This window comes from Bacillus rossius, chromosome 7, assembly GCF_032445375.1.
Source record: "Bacillus rossius redtenbacheri isolate Brsri chromosome 7, Brsri_v3, whole genome shotgun sequence".
Classification (NCBI taxonomy): domain Eukaryota; kingdom Metazoa; phylum Arthropoda; class Insecta; order Phasmatodea; family Bacillidae; genus Bacillus; species Bacillus rossius.
Genome location: NC_086335.1, coordinates 14711770 through 14729115, shown reverse-complemented (window position 1 = coordinate 14729115; position 17346 = coordinate 14711770). Strand labels below are relative to the sequence as shown.

The 17346-nt window shown below is 35.3% G+C and overlaps 1 protein-coding gene across 4 annotated transcripts in view; it reads right to left on the bottom strand.

The window, feature by feature from the left end:
• Window positions 1–17346, bottom strand: part of LOC134533683 (sodium-coupled monocarboxylate transporter 1-like) — a 115972-nt gene that overhangs the window by 6804 nt on the left and 91822 nt on the right. For all 4 annotated transcript variants that reach the window (XM_063371235.1, XM_063371236.1, XM_063371238.1 and 1 more), the window contains one exon: window positions 6272–6432. In XM_063371235.1, coding sequence (XP_063227305.1) covers window positions 6272–6432 — 161 coding nt within the window. The remainder of the gene's footprint in view (window positions 1–6271; window positions 6433–17346) is intronic.

Genomic DNA, 17346 nt, shown 5'->3' with positions numbered 1-17346 from the left:
AATACTTCGAAAAAGTAGCGCAAAGAGTTAAAGAAGCACAAATACACAATGCCAACACAAAAGCCATAGTCACGGACACGAAAAAAATAGCACTTGACTTAACCCGTGACTGCACAAATAAGGTTGCGTTGTAAGAAAGTAACAAGTGAAAAGATCATAATTTATCTGCCAAAGTTTGGAACAGTGGGTGGTCTATTTCCCATATGTAGAACTTGAAGTATGTGTATTGAAATAGGAGATTTTCAAACTTATATTGCTATACAAAATATTGATTACCATAAATGCAAATCTGATTCCTGAAAAGGGATGTGACCACTCAAGATATACAAATACCTGCTGGCTCTTACGAAATTGACATTACAAATTATACCCAGGAAAAGCTATCATTGGATGTTGACTTTCAACTGTGCGGAAATAAAACACAAAAATATTATTTTAACCTGCAGTGAAAAGGTCAAACTATGAAGCAATATCAATAGGTACGATGCATGGATTAAAACTAAATACATACATTGCAGGAAAAATATTAATTAAATAAGAATAAACTGCAAGGCGGCAAATGTAACATATATCAAAGTAAGACTAAACTACATTTTATTTGAGTTTTTACCAATGGTTCCATCAAGATTAAAATTGTTTGAAGTGCCACAAAGCATTATTTAAGTTCCAGTTCTCGTTAAAAGTTCATACAAATTCATCGTCAGAATCGTTGACCTAGCAAGGGTGATTGGAGAATTTTAAAAACGAAAAAAATAGCATATGTCTGCAAAGAAGCGATGGGCTTAAAGTTTGAAAGACTGGACAGTTATGAAATAAATCGCATTGGGTGCAGAAGACCAGTTCTCTGCGAGATTTCGGTGTATTAACACTTGAAAAAGTAATTTTTTTTTTTTCAGTATAGATGTATGACGAAATCCTCTCCTTTGCAGTCATTTATAAAAAAAATCAGATCGAGGTAATCCGACCAAAAAGACAATTTGTTGTAATCGTATTCTTCACCTAATCAATCCAATTACATAAATATGTACTTAATGGTATTGAGGTAGACCAGAGAATAGATGTGGGCATAACATTCGCATAGGCCTAAAGAACAGTATTTTTCAAAGATGGCCAGATGACCCCTCAAGTATGAGTACAAGAAACATGTTTATGTCAAAGGAGTGTTCAAAGCCTGTGATTCTCTGTTCATTTTGCTTAGATAGGTTCAAGACAACAATAATAATTCAAATAAAAGTTTGGATCGTTAATAACCAACATTCACTTTAGTGCAATATTAGCTGCTGCAGATAATCCAGAGGATGTCTCGCTGACACTACACTCTATCAAGTGGATACATCTTCATGTCAAGTGAGCATGGTAAAACATTTAGAGATGCTGAAGAATGTAGTAAATAGCATATCAATTGAATGCTAAGATCAAGCACGCATACTACGGTCACAGATATTGTCTCTAATACTGACTCCACACCATTTCAAGAGAAATTCTCTGGTAATTATATTTGCCATATACAAACAGGATGATCAAATGCATTGAAACATAATCGAATGTAGGATGGAGATATCGACCAACGGAAATATTCCACCAAAAACCTGTGCTTTCCGTATAATACTTTATGATCGAATTGCATAATAAAACTACCAAGACCAACTATTAAAAATTTTCTCACAATAAGTTATGTGTTAACAATTTTAATTTAGCCACGACAATACATTGCTAGCCTCAAGATGTACTGCAACCTCCGTGGTTTCCAGAGACCAAATAGATTTATGCTCAAGGAGATTGCCATCACCTACAATTATGACGGCATGACTCGAACTTGTAACTTTCATTTCGTTATCCACGGAAAATATGAATGAAAAAAGCAAGTGGATCAACAATTGTCTAACCAAATATCACCATAGCCTGAAGTGAATCGAAGAAAATATTCTGTACCACCAAGCAAAAAACACACTTGAAGATTTACTACTGCAGAATAATGAATAACATCATTTATGTCGCGGAGCCCTAATAGAAGAAATAACTATGCAACTTTTTTTCACTAAGCCATTGAAATCGTTGACCTTCAGGTTTACTAAGGCGGTCCTTCTCTGCAGAAGCATAGTGCAATGTATGGCAAGCAACCTTACAATTGAAAATGGATACGAATGGAATTGTGCCTGCTGCAATTCTCAGATATTGCGTAAAGGTTTTTTGAAATGAAGTACCTAGTCTTGAAAGAACTATTATGGTTCTTGTATATATAAATGTCTGCAACAGTTTGTGCCGACAGTGGTCATCTGACCTGTAAGAAGATGTTTTTGCTCCATCCTGCTAATCTCTATGTGAGCATAAGATAACATCTTAAGCAGAGCCAAGTAAAGCTACTGGGATGCTTGATATCTGTGCAGATAAACAGATCTCCTTCAATAAGGTGCTTAGCACTGGCGGATTTTTGCACTCTCCTCTGTCCTAAGAACCGACTCAAATACTACTAGATTGCTGCAACACTTAAACTTTGTCATCTATGACACTAGACCACTTGCAATCTTTTTAGTCATCGTCGAAGTAGTAGTATCTTTCACTGCATATATGCGACATCAAACTTTTCATTTGAAGGCTTGTTACAAACTTTTACGACCAGCAAATTCATTTTTGCAGAGGTACAAACGACAGAGGACACATAAATATCGTCTTTGCTCTGACAGTGTTCCTGTTTCAATAAGTATTGAGACAAAGTCATGTCGCAGCTGTGGTAATCATAGGATACCTGTGTTCCTGAGCCAGAGGTAATCGAACGAATTTTAAGCAGAATTGATGGTGCAATAACCGGAGTTGACGAGGCATTAGCTAGAGTCGAAGAAGCAATTAATGCAGCATTAAAGACTCTGCTTACAAAAATGCTGATAGCCTTAACCTATTATGTATTAGTAATTTCTATATTTTCTAAAATAAATCATCTAATATTTTAATATTGTATTTCTTATTATGAGAGTTTTTAGCTACCCTCAAATTAAATCAATTAACTTAAAAACTAGAAGTTATTTTGACTAACATATTATACAAGTGACTGTGTTATTTGAGTGAGGTTCATACAACCAGGTTTACATTCTAACTTTAACTGTAGTGTAGATCGTCTCTCTTTAGTACTCAGTGTCAAACAATTTCCTCACGACCATACATAAATGATAGCTTTGGCGTGACGCTCATTTATGTTTTGACTGTAAGATCGAGGACAGACTCTTCTCTCACTCTTCTCTCTTACTGAACACAGTTAAACCTTAATCAGACTTGACCGCTACAGTAGCATCAAAGACGAAACCCTTTATGACACCTATACAATCATAAATGGAATATATTTCTGCTCAGACTGACCAATCACCTACAACAAAAGTAATGTCAACTCCATCATCAATAGAAATATCAGCGATGGCGACAACCATGGGGATCTTGGGGGTAGCAGCTCTGACATTATCTACTGTCTTAGCAGTATCGCAGAATTAAACGAATAAGCATTTATCAGTAGCAGGAGTAACACCGTTAACCAAGGAAGCAACAACTTTCGATGATCCATTAACGAAATAATCCTTTAAACTGGAAACTTAAAGGTAGGTAGTTGTGTAATACACGATCGTAGTAATAATTGTAAACATTTTAAATATCAGCGTAGCCAGTTTATACTATCTGGAAACTTTATTAGCATGTTATTAGGTACAAATAAGTGGTTAAACATTCACAATGACAAAACTAGACCTTATGTAGAAATTCCTTAACACACGTGTTCTGTGCAAGGCATTATGAAATATATTAGTTTCATTTTAATAAAATGGAATACTCTCAATTGTGACATGTGTGGTGATCTACTCTCATGTGGTTTTGCCCTGAAAGATATGCAAATGACTCGCTTCATACACTTGAAGACAGACAGAGTCAATAATATTTTGAGACTATTTATACTTGCAGTGTAGTATAATATATGTAATAAACATTTGTTAACTTGTTTGTTTTATTTCCTGTAGTATTAATCCATGGACATTTTTTTGGTGAATCGTACAATACGTTATTTGGAAGATGTAAGAACATTACCAGGGAACATGATGTCTGTGAAGCCAATGACCACGGACATACTTTATGCTTAATCACTGTCAATAAGTGAATTTACTTTAACAGACGCGGTTAAACCAGCAGAAGAACTCTCTAAACCTAAATGTTCTTTCGTCGGATAATGAGACTTTATGAGTACAGTGTCTTCAGCAATGGTATTGAGAACAGCGGCCTCAGTGACAGCAATGACTAACAAAGATATTCGATGCATCAGTATAGACACTGTTAAATGTATTTTATCAAGTGTTTTATTGTTCGCATCTGTAAATGATGCGAATGCCCGAATAATAAACTCCAAATACTCTATTAGTGTGTCAAATGTAATTAACTGATGGGATCATGCGATAGCTGAAAATTCCATAGTGAAATATGCATGTACCGGTTATGTGTAAGTAAAATCCGATAGTAAATTTGGTGGCAAACATGTGTACCATGATATACACTAAAAGGATTTAATTCTTCACTGAGCAAACCAATTAATTTGTAGCAGTGTGAATAGTATGTCATATCGACATCGCGATAATTTGGCAGTCAATCCAAATATTTTAAAGTGACAAAATGAAGAAATAATATGGTACTCAGTGTCAAACAGTTTTCTCACAACCATACATAAATGATAGCTTTGGCGTGACTCTCATTTATGTTTTGACTGTGTAAGATCGAGGACCGACTCTTCTCTCAGTTACTGAACACAGTTAATCCTTAATCAGACTTGACAACTACAGTAGCATCAAAGACGAAACCCTCTATGACACCTATACAATCATAATGGGATATATTTCTGCTCTGACTGAACAACCACCTACAACAACAGTAATGTCAACTCCATCATCAATAGAAATATCAGCGATGGCGACAACCATGGGGATCTTGGGGGTAGCAGCTCTGACATTATTTACGGTCTTAGCAGTATCGCAGAATTAAACGAATAAGCATTTATCAGTAGCAGGAGTAACACCGATAACCAAGGAAGCAACAACTGACGATGTTCCATTAACGAAATAATCCTTTAAACTGGAAACTTAAAGGAAGGTGGTTGTGTAATACACGATCGTAGTAATAATTGTAAACATTTTAAATATCAGTGTAGCCAGTTAAAACTATGTGGAAACTTTATTAGCATGTCATTAGGTACAAATAAGTGGTTAAACAGTCACTATGACAAAACTAGACCTTATGCAGAAATTCCTTAACACACGTGTTCTGTGCAAGGCATTATGAAATACATTAGTTTCATTTTAATGAAATGGAATACTCTCAATTGTGACATGTGTGGTGATCTACTCTCATGTGGTTTTGCCCTGAAAGATATGCAAAGGACTCGCTTCATACACTTGAAGACTGACAGAGTCAATAATATTTTGAGACTATTTATACTTGCAGTGTAGTATAATATATGTAATAAACATTTGTTAACTTGTTTGTTTTATTTCCTGTAGTATTAATCCATGGACATTTTTTTGGTAAATCGTTAAATTTACATATAGTACTGGAATGGTGTTTTCTAAAATAAGTACTTTATTTTTCGACCCGAAAAAGTATTGAAATGGATAGATATTAACCGTTTCATTTAATATATAAATATGTTAATTTTTTAAAAGCATTTTGATGTTGATGTTTTTTTATTTTCATTGGGCGGCGAATATGGCCTACAAGGAGTGTGAAATCATTGCAACTAATGATTTGGCGATTTATGTTACTGTGTTCTAGCGGCAAAAATTAACAATATGCCAGTAGTGATCTCTATCAGACGAAAAGAGAATGCAATATGGCGCATCCAATAAGGCCACCATGATGTCATACTGGTTGGAGTATTATATATTTTTCTTGGTAATAGTGGTGGGCTTCACTTGGATGGTAAATATTATGAAAGAAATATGTGTTGAATTTTTTCACACGTGCATAAACATGTTTCGAACCACAGGCTTTAAGGTAAACTACTTATTGCTTTTAATAGAATTTTGTAAAAAAATTTTTTTTATTATTTTCTTAATTTTTCTATTTTTTATAAATAATATTATTTTTTTATGGGGGACATGACAACATGAAAGATGGTGGGTGGAGTGTTATAGAAAAACGGGCAGCTGTAACGTTATTATCCATTATAGCGGCATTCAAGATGGCAGCTGGTGTCAAGGTCATTAAATATGACGGCTGCAGTCAAGATCATTTAATGTGTTGGATAACTTACGTTGGTGTAACTGGAGCAGTGAAGTTAAAGATTTCTTCGCATCCCTCAGTGGACATGGGAGCATACGGAAACCTTTCTATTCCCGTACCCTTGTAGACTTGGGCACCGGTAGTTATCCATGTCATGATCACAAGACTGGTTATACTTCCCGCTAGGCAACCCTGAAAACCCAAAATCCTCACGTAAATACATACAATATTATCAAAATTTTTTATCTGTTTACAATTGGTTATTGTTGGAAAATCAATTTAGACCAATTAAAAAATCCGAAATCTTATGGTACAAACATTATGACAAATTATAAGTAACTTCTAAAAAGTAAAAATAAATTACGAAAATATATACTTAATCTTGTAGCCTAAAATTTATAGGTAAATAAATAATTGTATTTAATACCCTGTAGTTTGTTACAACAGAAATTAAATTTCAGGAAATTCCAAAGCAATTATTTAAATATCCATTTCAATTTTTTTTATCTTTTCTCCGTAAACAAAAATATCGTAATTAAAATATCAACATTTTTAACACAACAATGTACCTCAAGATTAATAAAAGTAATGATCAGATATAAAGCAATGTCATAAAATTTGTCCTCAATTCAGAATATAAGACATGTAGCTTGTAGTAAAGATTGTTTTTCTCTTCCTGCACTTTATCAAATTAAAATTATTAATTGATTTTTCGATATGTTAAACCAGAAGAATTGTATACAATGACAATAATTGGTACAGGTAAAATAGTTCCAAAAATTTTACTAAAAAGAAAGAAAGGCCTTCGATGAAACATGTTTAAAACTTTTTGTTTGTCATGAAAATGAAGAACCAAAGAATGTCCATAAAAATTGTTAATGCAAAAAGTGATTTTTTAGGAAATTTCAGTTTTATGGAAAAGAAAAAACATGATTATGGTAATATCTAGTAAAATGGAACACTTTTATGAGTATAATTTGACACCGTATCGAATAAAAAATTCAAGAATGTAATTTTAACCTAGAAAAAAATTTTATACTCATTTCCATAAACGGATATACAATTTAAAAGTGCGGATGGTAATGGGAAAAAGATGAAAGGTGCCAATGAAAATGTAACTGCTTCTAAACAACCAACAGCAATGAGCCTTCTCTTCTTTTCCCGAGTTCCTTTTTTTCAAATTTTTTTTTGCTTCGTGAACACGTCTATTTTTGGCATCGAAGCCTCTGATAGAATAACTTAACTGCAACTGTTACCAACCCACGGATATTTATCCCACCGCAAAAAAAAATACTTTGAAATTTCGGTATATCCATTTTGAAAGAAGTAATTATAATGTGAAGTTACACCAGAAAATGAAAGAAAACAAATAGTTACTGTGTGAAAACGTACGATGACTATCCTTCATATCACAATAATATTAGAATGGCTGGAAATTTAAAAAATTTGGAGGAAACCCCTGGATGGGATGGGATTTTGGAAAACCGTGCTCTGAGTACAATGGCATATATACAGGTAAACAGGTGACTTTAATCGTGGGACCACCATCTGACTACGGCACTACCCACATAGCATTAACAATGTCAGAAACTGAATGGGAAAAGGGTCTACATAAATTTTTTTTATTGAAATCCTCTTATATATAAAACCTGTAAATGTGGTTATTTCTGTTCCCGTTCATTCACAATTGAAGATATTCAGTTTAAGATTAAAAGAATTCAATCTTTTTATGTCCTTTTTAGAAACAATATGTTACCTATTGAATGGCAGTGGCTTGCAGAAGCGATTGTCAGTAATTTATGCTGAAAACTCGGAGAAGCTTATAATTAGTTTGCACACCTGCGCACTAGCAGAACGTGCTCATAATTTATGTCTACTGTTGTCCATAAGTTGATATTCAAAAATGTTAATACTTTTTAAGACGGTGCAATGTTAGCAAGTTTCTTGAAGATAAGAAAAGCCGTCCTGAATGACGAACACACTAAGAACGAATATTTACACATAAAAAACGTTTATTCAAAATTCTGATGACAACTTGACTCCACTGAACGGAAAGAAACAACTACGAAACTTTGGATTCAGTATTTAGAGATGATGCCATTAATAAAAAACACACAGCAGCTATAGGAACAAACATCTGGGAGATCTATTTGCATAATCTCAAAATAACGATGCCTTATTTAATTTCCAGTGGTCCTTTAAATTATTCGAAAACAAGGAACATATACTTGTAGATGTTTGAACGGTCTCATAAAATGGACCCACTGTTGGAAGAAAAATTCTTAAAGAGATTATGTGTTAATGGTACAATAACATTACGTTCAGTTACGTGTACTTATATGGTTATAGCAGACCAAGTATCTTGAATTAAAGTGGCAGGAGAAATTTTAAGGAGGAGTTTCACGGAGGATATGTTAAATGCTTACATATTTACTAAACTAAAAAGTATAAAATAATCTTTAAATTTAAGTAATTGGTTCAACAGCGACAGAATGAATCTTATCTTTGTATATCGAAATTTTTAATCAGTTTAAAATAAAAAAAAACAAGTAAAAACAAAACAACTATTAGTTATTCTGTCCTAAAGAATAGTCATTAGTGGTATAAAAATAAGACAACTGATATCAAAAACACCAATGTATAATTTTAAAATAAATTGTTCTGTTTATTACTTGATGATTATTTTAAGCTTATTAAATAATTGCGTTATACAGAGATGTAGTTCATTACTTAAATTAATTACAATTAAAAATAATTTCATACTTTATACAACATAGAAAGCGTGTTTTTGAGTTGTTTTTTTTTTCTTTTTTATTTCATATTAATTTTTTTTATAAATTCCTCGAAATGCATAACAATTTTCAAATTCCTGAAAAGGGGAATTCGACCCCCCCCCCCCCCCCGAGGGTAATAAGTGGTGTCCGAAGGCCTCGGAAGCACGTCCATATCAACATACTTAAATTTTTCCGCCTTTTAAAAAAAGTGGGCAAACTGTAGAATCGTTTTATTGAAATTTTATCAATTTTGTGGCAATGACCAACTCAACCCTTCTACCGGTGGACGGGGGGGCAGTTTAATTGGGAAAGAATGCCCACCATGACCCGGCCTCATGTATATCTACACAAAAAGCATAGCTCGAAAGTAGTGGTCTTTTGCCCATATGTCGAAAGAAATGGTTTTTTGCCCCTATGATACTTCTTCCCTCTCTCTTTTCAGGATATAGTCATCAAACCGTTGTATTGTCACACTAAATGCATATTCTTGCAAAGTTTCAAATAGTTACGGCATGTAGAAGATCAACTTTCAAGATTGTATTACATAGTTAGTTACAAGTGAAGCTAATACTTGCGTGTTAAAAAAGGAAGGAAAGAAGTGAGTCAAATTATATTTTCATCGCTGTACAGCGATAATAAGTGTAAAGGTTCTCTAAATCAATAAAGATACAGACTGTTTCAAATGACTTTGAAAATGTCTAGTGCCAAATTGCAATATTTATTACATACGTCAGACACTGCATTTCAGCACTCATAAATATGTTACTACCAAGTAAAGCTGTGACTTGATAATTAATTTCTGCCTGAACAGTGCGTTTGGACATGAAAGGATGGAAATTTGTCGCTACCCACTTAAACCGACATTGGAAGTAGCCCCTGAAGACATTCTGAAGTTTGTGTCATGTACATGTGTAGCAGAGAGCAAACTACGCTCTGAATACCATTTTGTAACCTACGCTGGGCTGCAGATAAAAACTCTTCAATCAATAAGTAAAAAAAAATAAGGCTTTGGAAGCGTCAGACCACAAACAAAAAAACACAACAATTATCACAGAGGTGTCCAGACGTCGTATAAAGGAATTTACTTATAACCTACTAGGAACTCTAGGAGGCTATGTGGATCGAGGATGAATAATAATTAAATTTAAAAAATGCTGGTTTGATTTATGTTTATGCCCTTTTACTAAAATTATTTACTTAGCTTTTTCTTTTCTGTTTTTATCTATAAGCACACATGTATTAAAATACATTAATTACAAACAGAAGGGAGCCCGGTGCGAAAATTACATATAAAAGAGAAACAACCATATCTCTTCTGGTTTTACGTGAGCTCGCAGGCTCAAAAGTAAGATAATTACATTTTTAATTTGATTTTAAAATGAATTTAATCAACTACGATGTCCTGAAAACTGGCGGTCCTGGAACCGGACGTTTCTGGGAATTAAAGTTTAGAGAAAGCCGATTTATGAAGTAACTTGAATGTCGACCAGTGTGGGGAGAAATTTTGTTACTCCATGAGCCCAATCACGGACTGCTAATTTTGGCGGTGAAGTTCCGTCATAAATCTTGAATCTACTTCTTGGACCACGTCTGTAACTAAAAATTCCAATTTGGTTAACAGACGGCTGAATCTAGGCGGAGTTAAGTCCAGGAGAAAGATTAAAAGGGAGGTGTGTGGGACCTTGAAGAACACACTTACCGAAGCTGCGGGGTGTAGTCGGACAGGGCGGTCCCTAATGTAGTCCAGGTGACGCGCTTCGCCGAAGATCGCGGTAAACATGGTTGATATAAAGAAGTTGACAAAAAAAATGGAAACTAAACTATTTTGGGTAGCCAAGACTTAAAATTTAATAGAGAGCCAAACTGGCTATGCCGAGAGCCAACTACATGCTGTAGCGAAACGGTTCACGATTCGTATTCTCTTTCTCTGGATGCGGAGTCGAAACGTCTCTTTCGAGTGCTGCCAGTGGAATCTCTAAAAATGGCGCCGGGACGCGTAGTTAAAACGCGCTCCTCTGGCTATCCCGGGTGGAGGGGGGCGGCTTCTCAAGCTCGCTCGCTCTGGCGAGTCGCTAGGTAACTACAGGTAAGGGCCGACCGCTCGACTAGGAGCCGAGTTGATTCTTTAGGCACGGCTCGTGTGGGAGAGAGCCGTGCTGCGCTCTGGCGGAGAGAAGGGGGAAGCTGCCCGTTAGTTCTGGCCGCTCTCGCTAGATGGCGCGGGCATGAAGGACTGTTGGCCTCGAGTGCGAGACCGTTCGAACGTCGCGCCTCCTGATGGCGACCAATCGCGCTCGGACGGGCAGTCCGGGTCATCGGGGGTCGTTGGCTCCCAACACCTTTGGCCAGGGAAGGACGGGGGGGGGGGGGGGCTGGAGAGAAATGCTTACTCTGGTGGGAAAGGGCTTCCGTCGGACGTGCTTGGACGGTAGGGAACACGAGCAGCGTGGCTCGCGAATCTCGCCGATGTCAGGCTGTTACTTGGAGGGAGTGGTGGGTGGCAGGTGGCCTTCCGCAAGCGTTTTGTGACACGAAGGTGTTGGCTACCAACACCCGGGGCATGGCTCCAAGCGAGAAAAATATGAAGCCGGCTGCTTGGCTAAGACTAGCCGGAGAAAACTGCGGTTGAGTCAGGAAAAAAAAGGGGGAGGAGTGCACTACACCGAAGAATCATGGGTCCGGCCGTACACTGGGCCGATTAAATTTTTAAAAACTGGTCATATAAGTTTAGATAAAATTTAAAAAAATTAGGAAATAATCTAATTTTTATTATTATTAGAAATAATGGTGCCGAAGTGGCGCATTATCGGCACACATGCAAATGCAAATGTTCTAATTCTTTTTTTATTTCTTTATTTAAACATATGTTATTAAGTTATTACTTATTCCTAGAGACATGCAATATTCGCGGATTCAATTCGCGATAGGCTAGCATCAAAACAACTATACCCTAGTACCGCTTCTGCTATTGGCCCACATTTTAGCCGGTGAAATGTGAGCCAATGGGAAACACTAAACCAAGAAAGTGCCGAATTACGGACAGCCTAGTTGAGACGTCTCACGCGTCAGTAGCCAATGAACAGGTGTCATTTCTGCGAGTATTTAAAGGACTGTGGAGTCTATCCTAGAAGTCAATGAATCCGCGAATTTTGCAGGTCTCTAATATTCCTTAACACTTATACTTATTAATACTTCTGTTTTATTTATTCATTACTGTGTAATTTTTTTAATTAAACTAAAATAAACTATTTCACCCTTGCGAATTCCACAGTGCGCATCAAATCGTTTTGTATGGCATTCCATTCTTTAAACATTTGAGAGAAATGATATTTTGAAAAAGAATAGAAAAAAGTAAACGGGTGTCGGTACAAAAGAGGTCATGTAATCGAACACATCAGTACAAATAGCTGTTACATATTTTTAACGTGACAACGTCTAATAAATCGATAAACGCCGGCTGCACGCATGAAAAAGTGTCCCGTAACGCACATTTTCCCACTACGAATGTGTCATGTTATGCTCATTGTACGCATGCGTGGCATATCTCTTCCACTCGATTGGAACAACCATCGATTTGACTTTTCATTAATGTTTTCGTCGTTTGAATTATTAATATTATGCAATTTAACGATCGTCCACCGATTTTCAGCACAATCGGTACGGCTATTTAAAAGAAATATTGAATTTTCAATTACGTTTTTAACGACCAATGGTGTTTTACATTTACACATACTAATAATTCAAATTACACCCGAAATCTTTTGCACAATGTTTTAAAAAATACTGTAACACATTATAAATAAGGTTGGTATATTTGGGATGCGCATTTGTTATAAAATCGTGTTATAAAAACGAAATAATATTATTCCCCTACCGTGCTGCCATCAACGGTGACAGACGCGAACCGAATGAATCGCGATATCTATCCGCTATAGAGTGAACCAGGCACTCCTTAAAACATATTTTCCTTTGTTTATCGCGAGGGGCGTTATTATTAATGAATTATAAATAAAATTTCGTGGCCGGGGCCAAAATTGCATATCATTTTGAGCACTGGAAGACACAAAAACAAAAATATTCTCGACGGATTTTAATCTCTGGTTTTCATTGCGTATTACAACAACAATTTCGGCAAAAAAGGTAAATTATTTTTGCATTTTAAAAATCTGATTACTCGTATAATTTCAAGTATTTATTCTTTTATTATTTAAAAAAAGTAGCACCTGTCGGCGAGTGCAGTAATAATAGGTTGATCACAGTTATTTATATGAAAACTTGTTAATAATTATGTTTAAACGAAAAGTTAATATGGTTTCAATTCTTATTACAACAACAATTTCGGCAACAAAGGTTAACTATTCTTGCATTTTAAATATCTGATTACTAGTATAAATTCAATATTTAAAAAAGTAGCATCTGTCGGCGAGTGCAGTAATAATAGGTCATGTTACAATTAACTAAAAATTATGGTGATTCATATAATTGATGATAGATATTTGATTACATTTTATTTATATGAAAACTTGTTCATAATTATATTTAAACTTTATAGCTAAACGCCAGTTTTTAAAATTAATTACAAGTCATCTACACGTGAACTATTTCGTCGACTGTTTATAAAGTGAAGTGAAAAGTTAATGTGGTTTTCATTGCTGATTACAACAGCAATTTTGGCAATAAAGGTTAATTATTCTTGCATTTTTAAAATCGGAATACTAGTATAATTTAAAGTATTTATTCTTTTATTATTAAAATAAAAATTATTAAATTTTATTCATAAAAGTATGCAATCATTTCATCAATGTTTTGTTATGACGTTGTCACGTTAAACTATCGTCCGTAAACCGACTTTACAGACAACGAATTTTTTTTTACATAAGTAATATATTCAAACATATCAATAATATACGCGTTTACAAAACCTCTTTCAATACAATGTTGGAAGTGATTATGTGATCATCGTTCACTTTTTTGTTGTACGTATATTCAATACTGACTGTTGCTATGAGAAGTAAATGTAAGAGGTTATATTTTTAGGGTATGTTACTGATACAAAATATTAACAGTTATTGCAAAAGTACTTAATTATAATAAAAGTTTGACGTGTCAGAAGTTTTGGTTAAGTGGTTTTTTTGGTGGAATTTTTTGGTTAAGATCAAGGATTCTCTATGATTTCTTTATCAAATGTTCTGTATATTATAACGGAAGAGCAATATAAAAAAATATGTAAACGATGATGTTTCAAGTGGATATACTTTTCGATATTTATCGAATCCGATTCGATATCTATCGAAACATAGACGCATCCATTAAAGGACCTCTTCTTAGATGATTTTAAATCTCAAATTTAAGAGTAGCGGTACATTACTAGATAGTGGGTATGTTTTTCGTCATTAGCCGGAACGATAAGCTTTAAAACGATGGGTAAATCATGGAATTTTGATAAAGGAATAAGAAAGACCTCGCGGACCGAAAGATAAACTGTCTAGAGAAATAAAATTGTTACAAACGCAAGCAGGGCCGCGACGCGCGCCAGGTTCGGTGCTGGCTGGCGGCCCCGCACGGTCACTGAGGTCATGTGCCATCCATTGACGTAAGACATTCCACGCATGCCTACCCGGTTTACAAGGGTCGTCGCTAGCCCCTCCTCCTCTACGCTCCCCGTGCGGCACCCTGCCTCGCGCGAGTGGCCAAAGCCCTTCTCGACGCATCGTGTGTCGGGTCGGCACAGGATGACGCGACTGGCCCCAGCCACGCTCGTCCCTTCTAGAAGGGCGTCAGGATCTATATAAGCGAGAGCGGCTCAACGAATTGGAGTGAGCTCCTTGACCAAGGAAGTGCGACGTGGACGACGGAGTTCCGATGAAGAGTGCTGCGGCGAGAGTTGCGCGAGGGGTGCGGCCAGCGAGGTGTGCGGTGTGTAAGGACTTGAGATACTGAGTGCGAGTAATTGATTAGTAGGCATTTTAAGTAAGATTATGTAATAGTATTGTAAAAATTAGCAGTCAAAAAAACTGTACAGAAATAAATATATAATTGGGCTATCCTTATACGAACCCAGCTCGTCCCATTTAACAATTATTAAAATCATAACTATATATGTGATGATTACATATTTTGTCTATTGTAATTTTTCTAATTTCCATTAATAATAAAACTTTTTAATAAATAAGTAGTATATTTTGGTATGTCCTGGGACAGGCTTCAGGCTGTGTTGAGTTGTGCCAGGTCAATGTCAGATTGCTCTGATGTCACGGCGGCCATCTTGGACTCAAAAATTACTCAAAATTACTCAAAAATTCCCATTTTGAGAAACAATTTCTTGTTTTCTTCCACAAAAATTCAAAAATTAGGATTTCGAAAAACATCAAAATACTTTTGCCTTTGAAAGAACACCACCCTAAAAGCGGTTTGAAAGTCCTAAGAGCTAGCCGCTCTAAGCCGCTGACATCATCGAGGATTATGACATAACTGTTGCATTTTCCGTTACGGCCGCCATCTTGAAAAACCTTATTATATGATTTTAATGAAAAAAATTAAATCTATAAAAAAATTCAATTAATAAAATTTTAATAAAAAATATTTAAAAAACATACATTTACGACTTGGAACTCAGAGTCCTCGGTTCGAACCCGACAAGGACAAAATAAAAATGGCAACCGTGTTAGTGTAATTTTTACATGCTAGAGTATAGTTATCATTTATTTTTGCCGAGGCACCCATTATCTTGAAATTTGAGTGCCATCTTGGAATTGTGTAATTATTTAGCTAGAGATTCGGGAAAAAATCCAAAATTTATAAAAAAACCTATTAAAGTAATGATTGATTCGATCAATTCCTGTCCTTGGTTCGATACCTTGGCGATACAAAAAAAATAATTTTATGTTAAAAATAATAACTTCAATAAATCATGTTCTAAATCCTAAAAGAGGCTTAAAATCGTCTACGACCAGCATCCAGTAAGCCATTAGGACCACCATATTGACAATATGAATTTATTGACCTATAAATTCGGGGAAAATTCCAAAATACACGGAAAAAATAACTCATTAATTTTACATATTGAATATATGGATTCCTCTCCTCGGTTTGGTTCTTGACCAGGGCAAAGTATAACTAAATATTAAATAAATTTTATATTCTAGTTTCCATTACCTTTCGCGGAATTAATTAATCATTCACTCTACGAAAAACAACTCAAGACAATATACCTGTTCGACTAATTAAATACATTGCCGATAAGCCTAACATGAAAATCTAGTTTTTCGATACTTAGAATAACCTTTAAATCGTTCATGTAGAAAGTCATACATATAGACCAATCGTCATCGGACCACGATACCGGGTCATAAACAATGTCAGACGTATAGACCAGTCATTTCCGAAACTTACGACCTTTTTCATCGACAACAAATTATATTAAATTAGACCAACGTTACATGTTTTACGCATAGGAAAGGATCAGCAGACGTTGAAAAATATTCTACCAACACCACGTGGTTTTGAACTAGTAAATATTCGGTCACTACAGATATTACTAAGCACAATCATCGAAAAGGCAGCACATTTGGAAGCACAATATAACAAAATGAAGCACAATCAACAAAAAGGAAGCACATTTGGAAGAAAAATCAAAAAGGCAGCAAATTTGGAAGCACAATCAAAAAATAGGAAGCACATTTTGGAAGCACCATCAACAAAAAGGAAGCACATTTGGAAGCACAATCAACCAAAGGAAGCTCATTTAACGAAAAGGACGCCCATTTGGAAGCACGATTTAAAGAGGAAGCTGTGTTACGAGAACTAAGTCCTAGTTAGAAATCAGAATACAAGAATATAATCATTAAATTTTTACTTTAAATATTTAATTTATTTCACAACATTTTACAAATGCAAGTAAAACAAGCCATTAGTGTACGTAGCTAGCTTACCTCAGTTCTTTGAGTATGAAGGATATTATTTTGATGCACGAATAGTTTCCTGTACATAGCGAGTCATGTAGAGCACACGGAGAAAACCATCACGATTTACATAATTACAGAAAATCACAGAAAAAATTCATAGTAAAAATAAAAAAATGGAAAAAATTACAAAAAATACTGCCTGCTGTGAACTTATATTTTGTAGAACAAGGTAGAGTTCTAGCACAAGTAAGCTCCCGATTATTCTTGTCAATATTATGATGGCTTTCTCCCTGTGTTCCTGATTATTCCTGTGGTTTCTCCAAGTGCTTCTGGTTATTTCTAAGAAACCGATCTCTGCATGAAGTATTGTTTACCTAATGAGACATGCCATTTTATCCAGAGTTGCAATTAAATTGTGAATTTCTGCT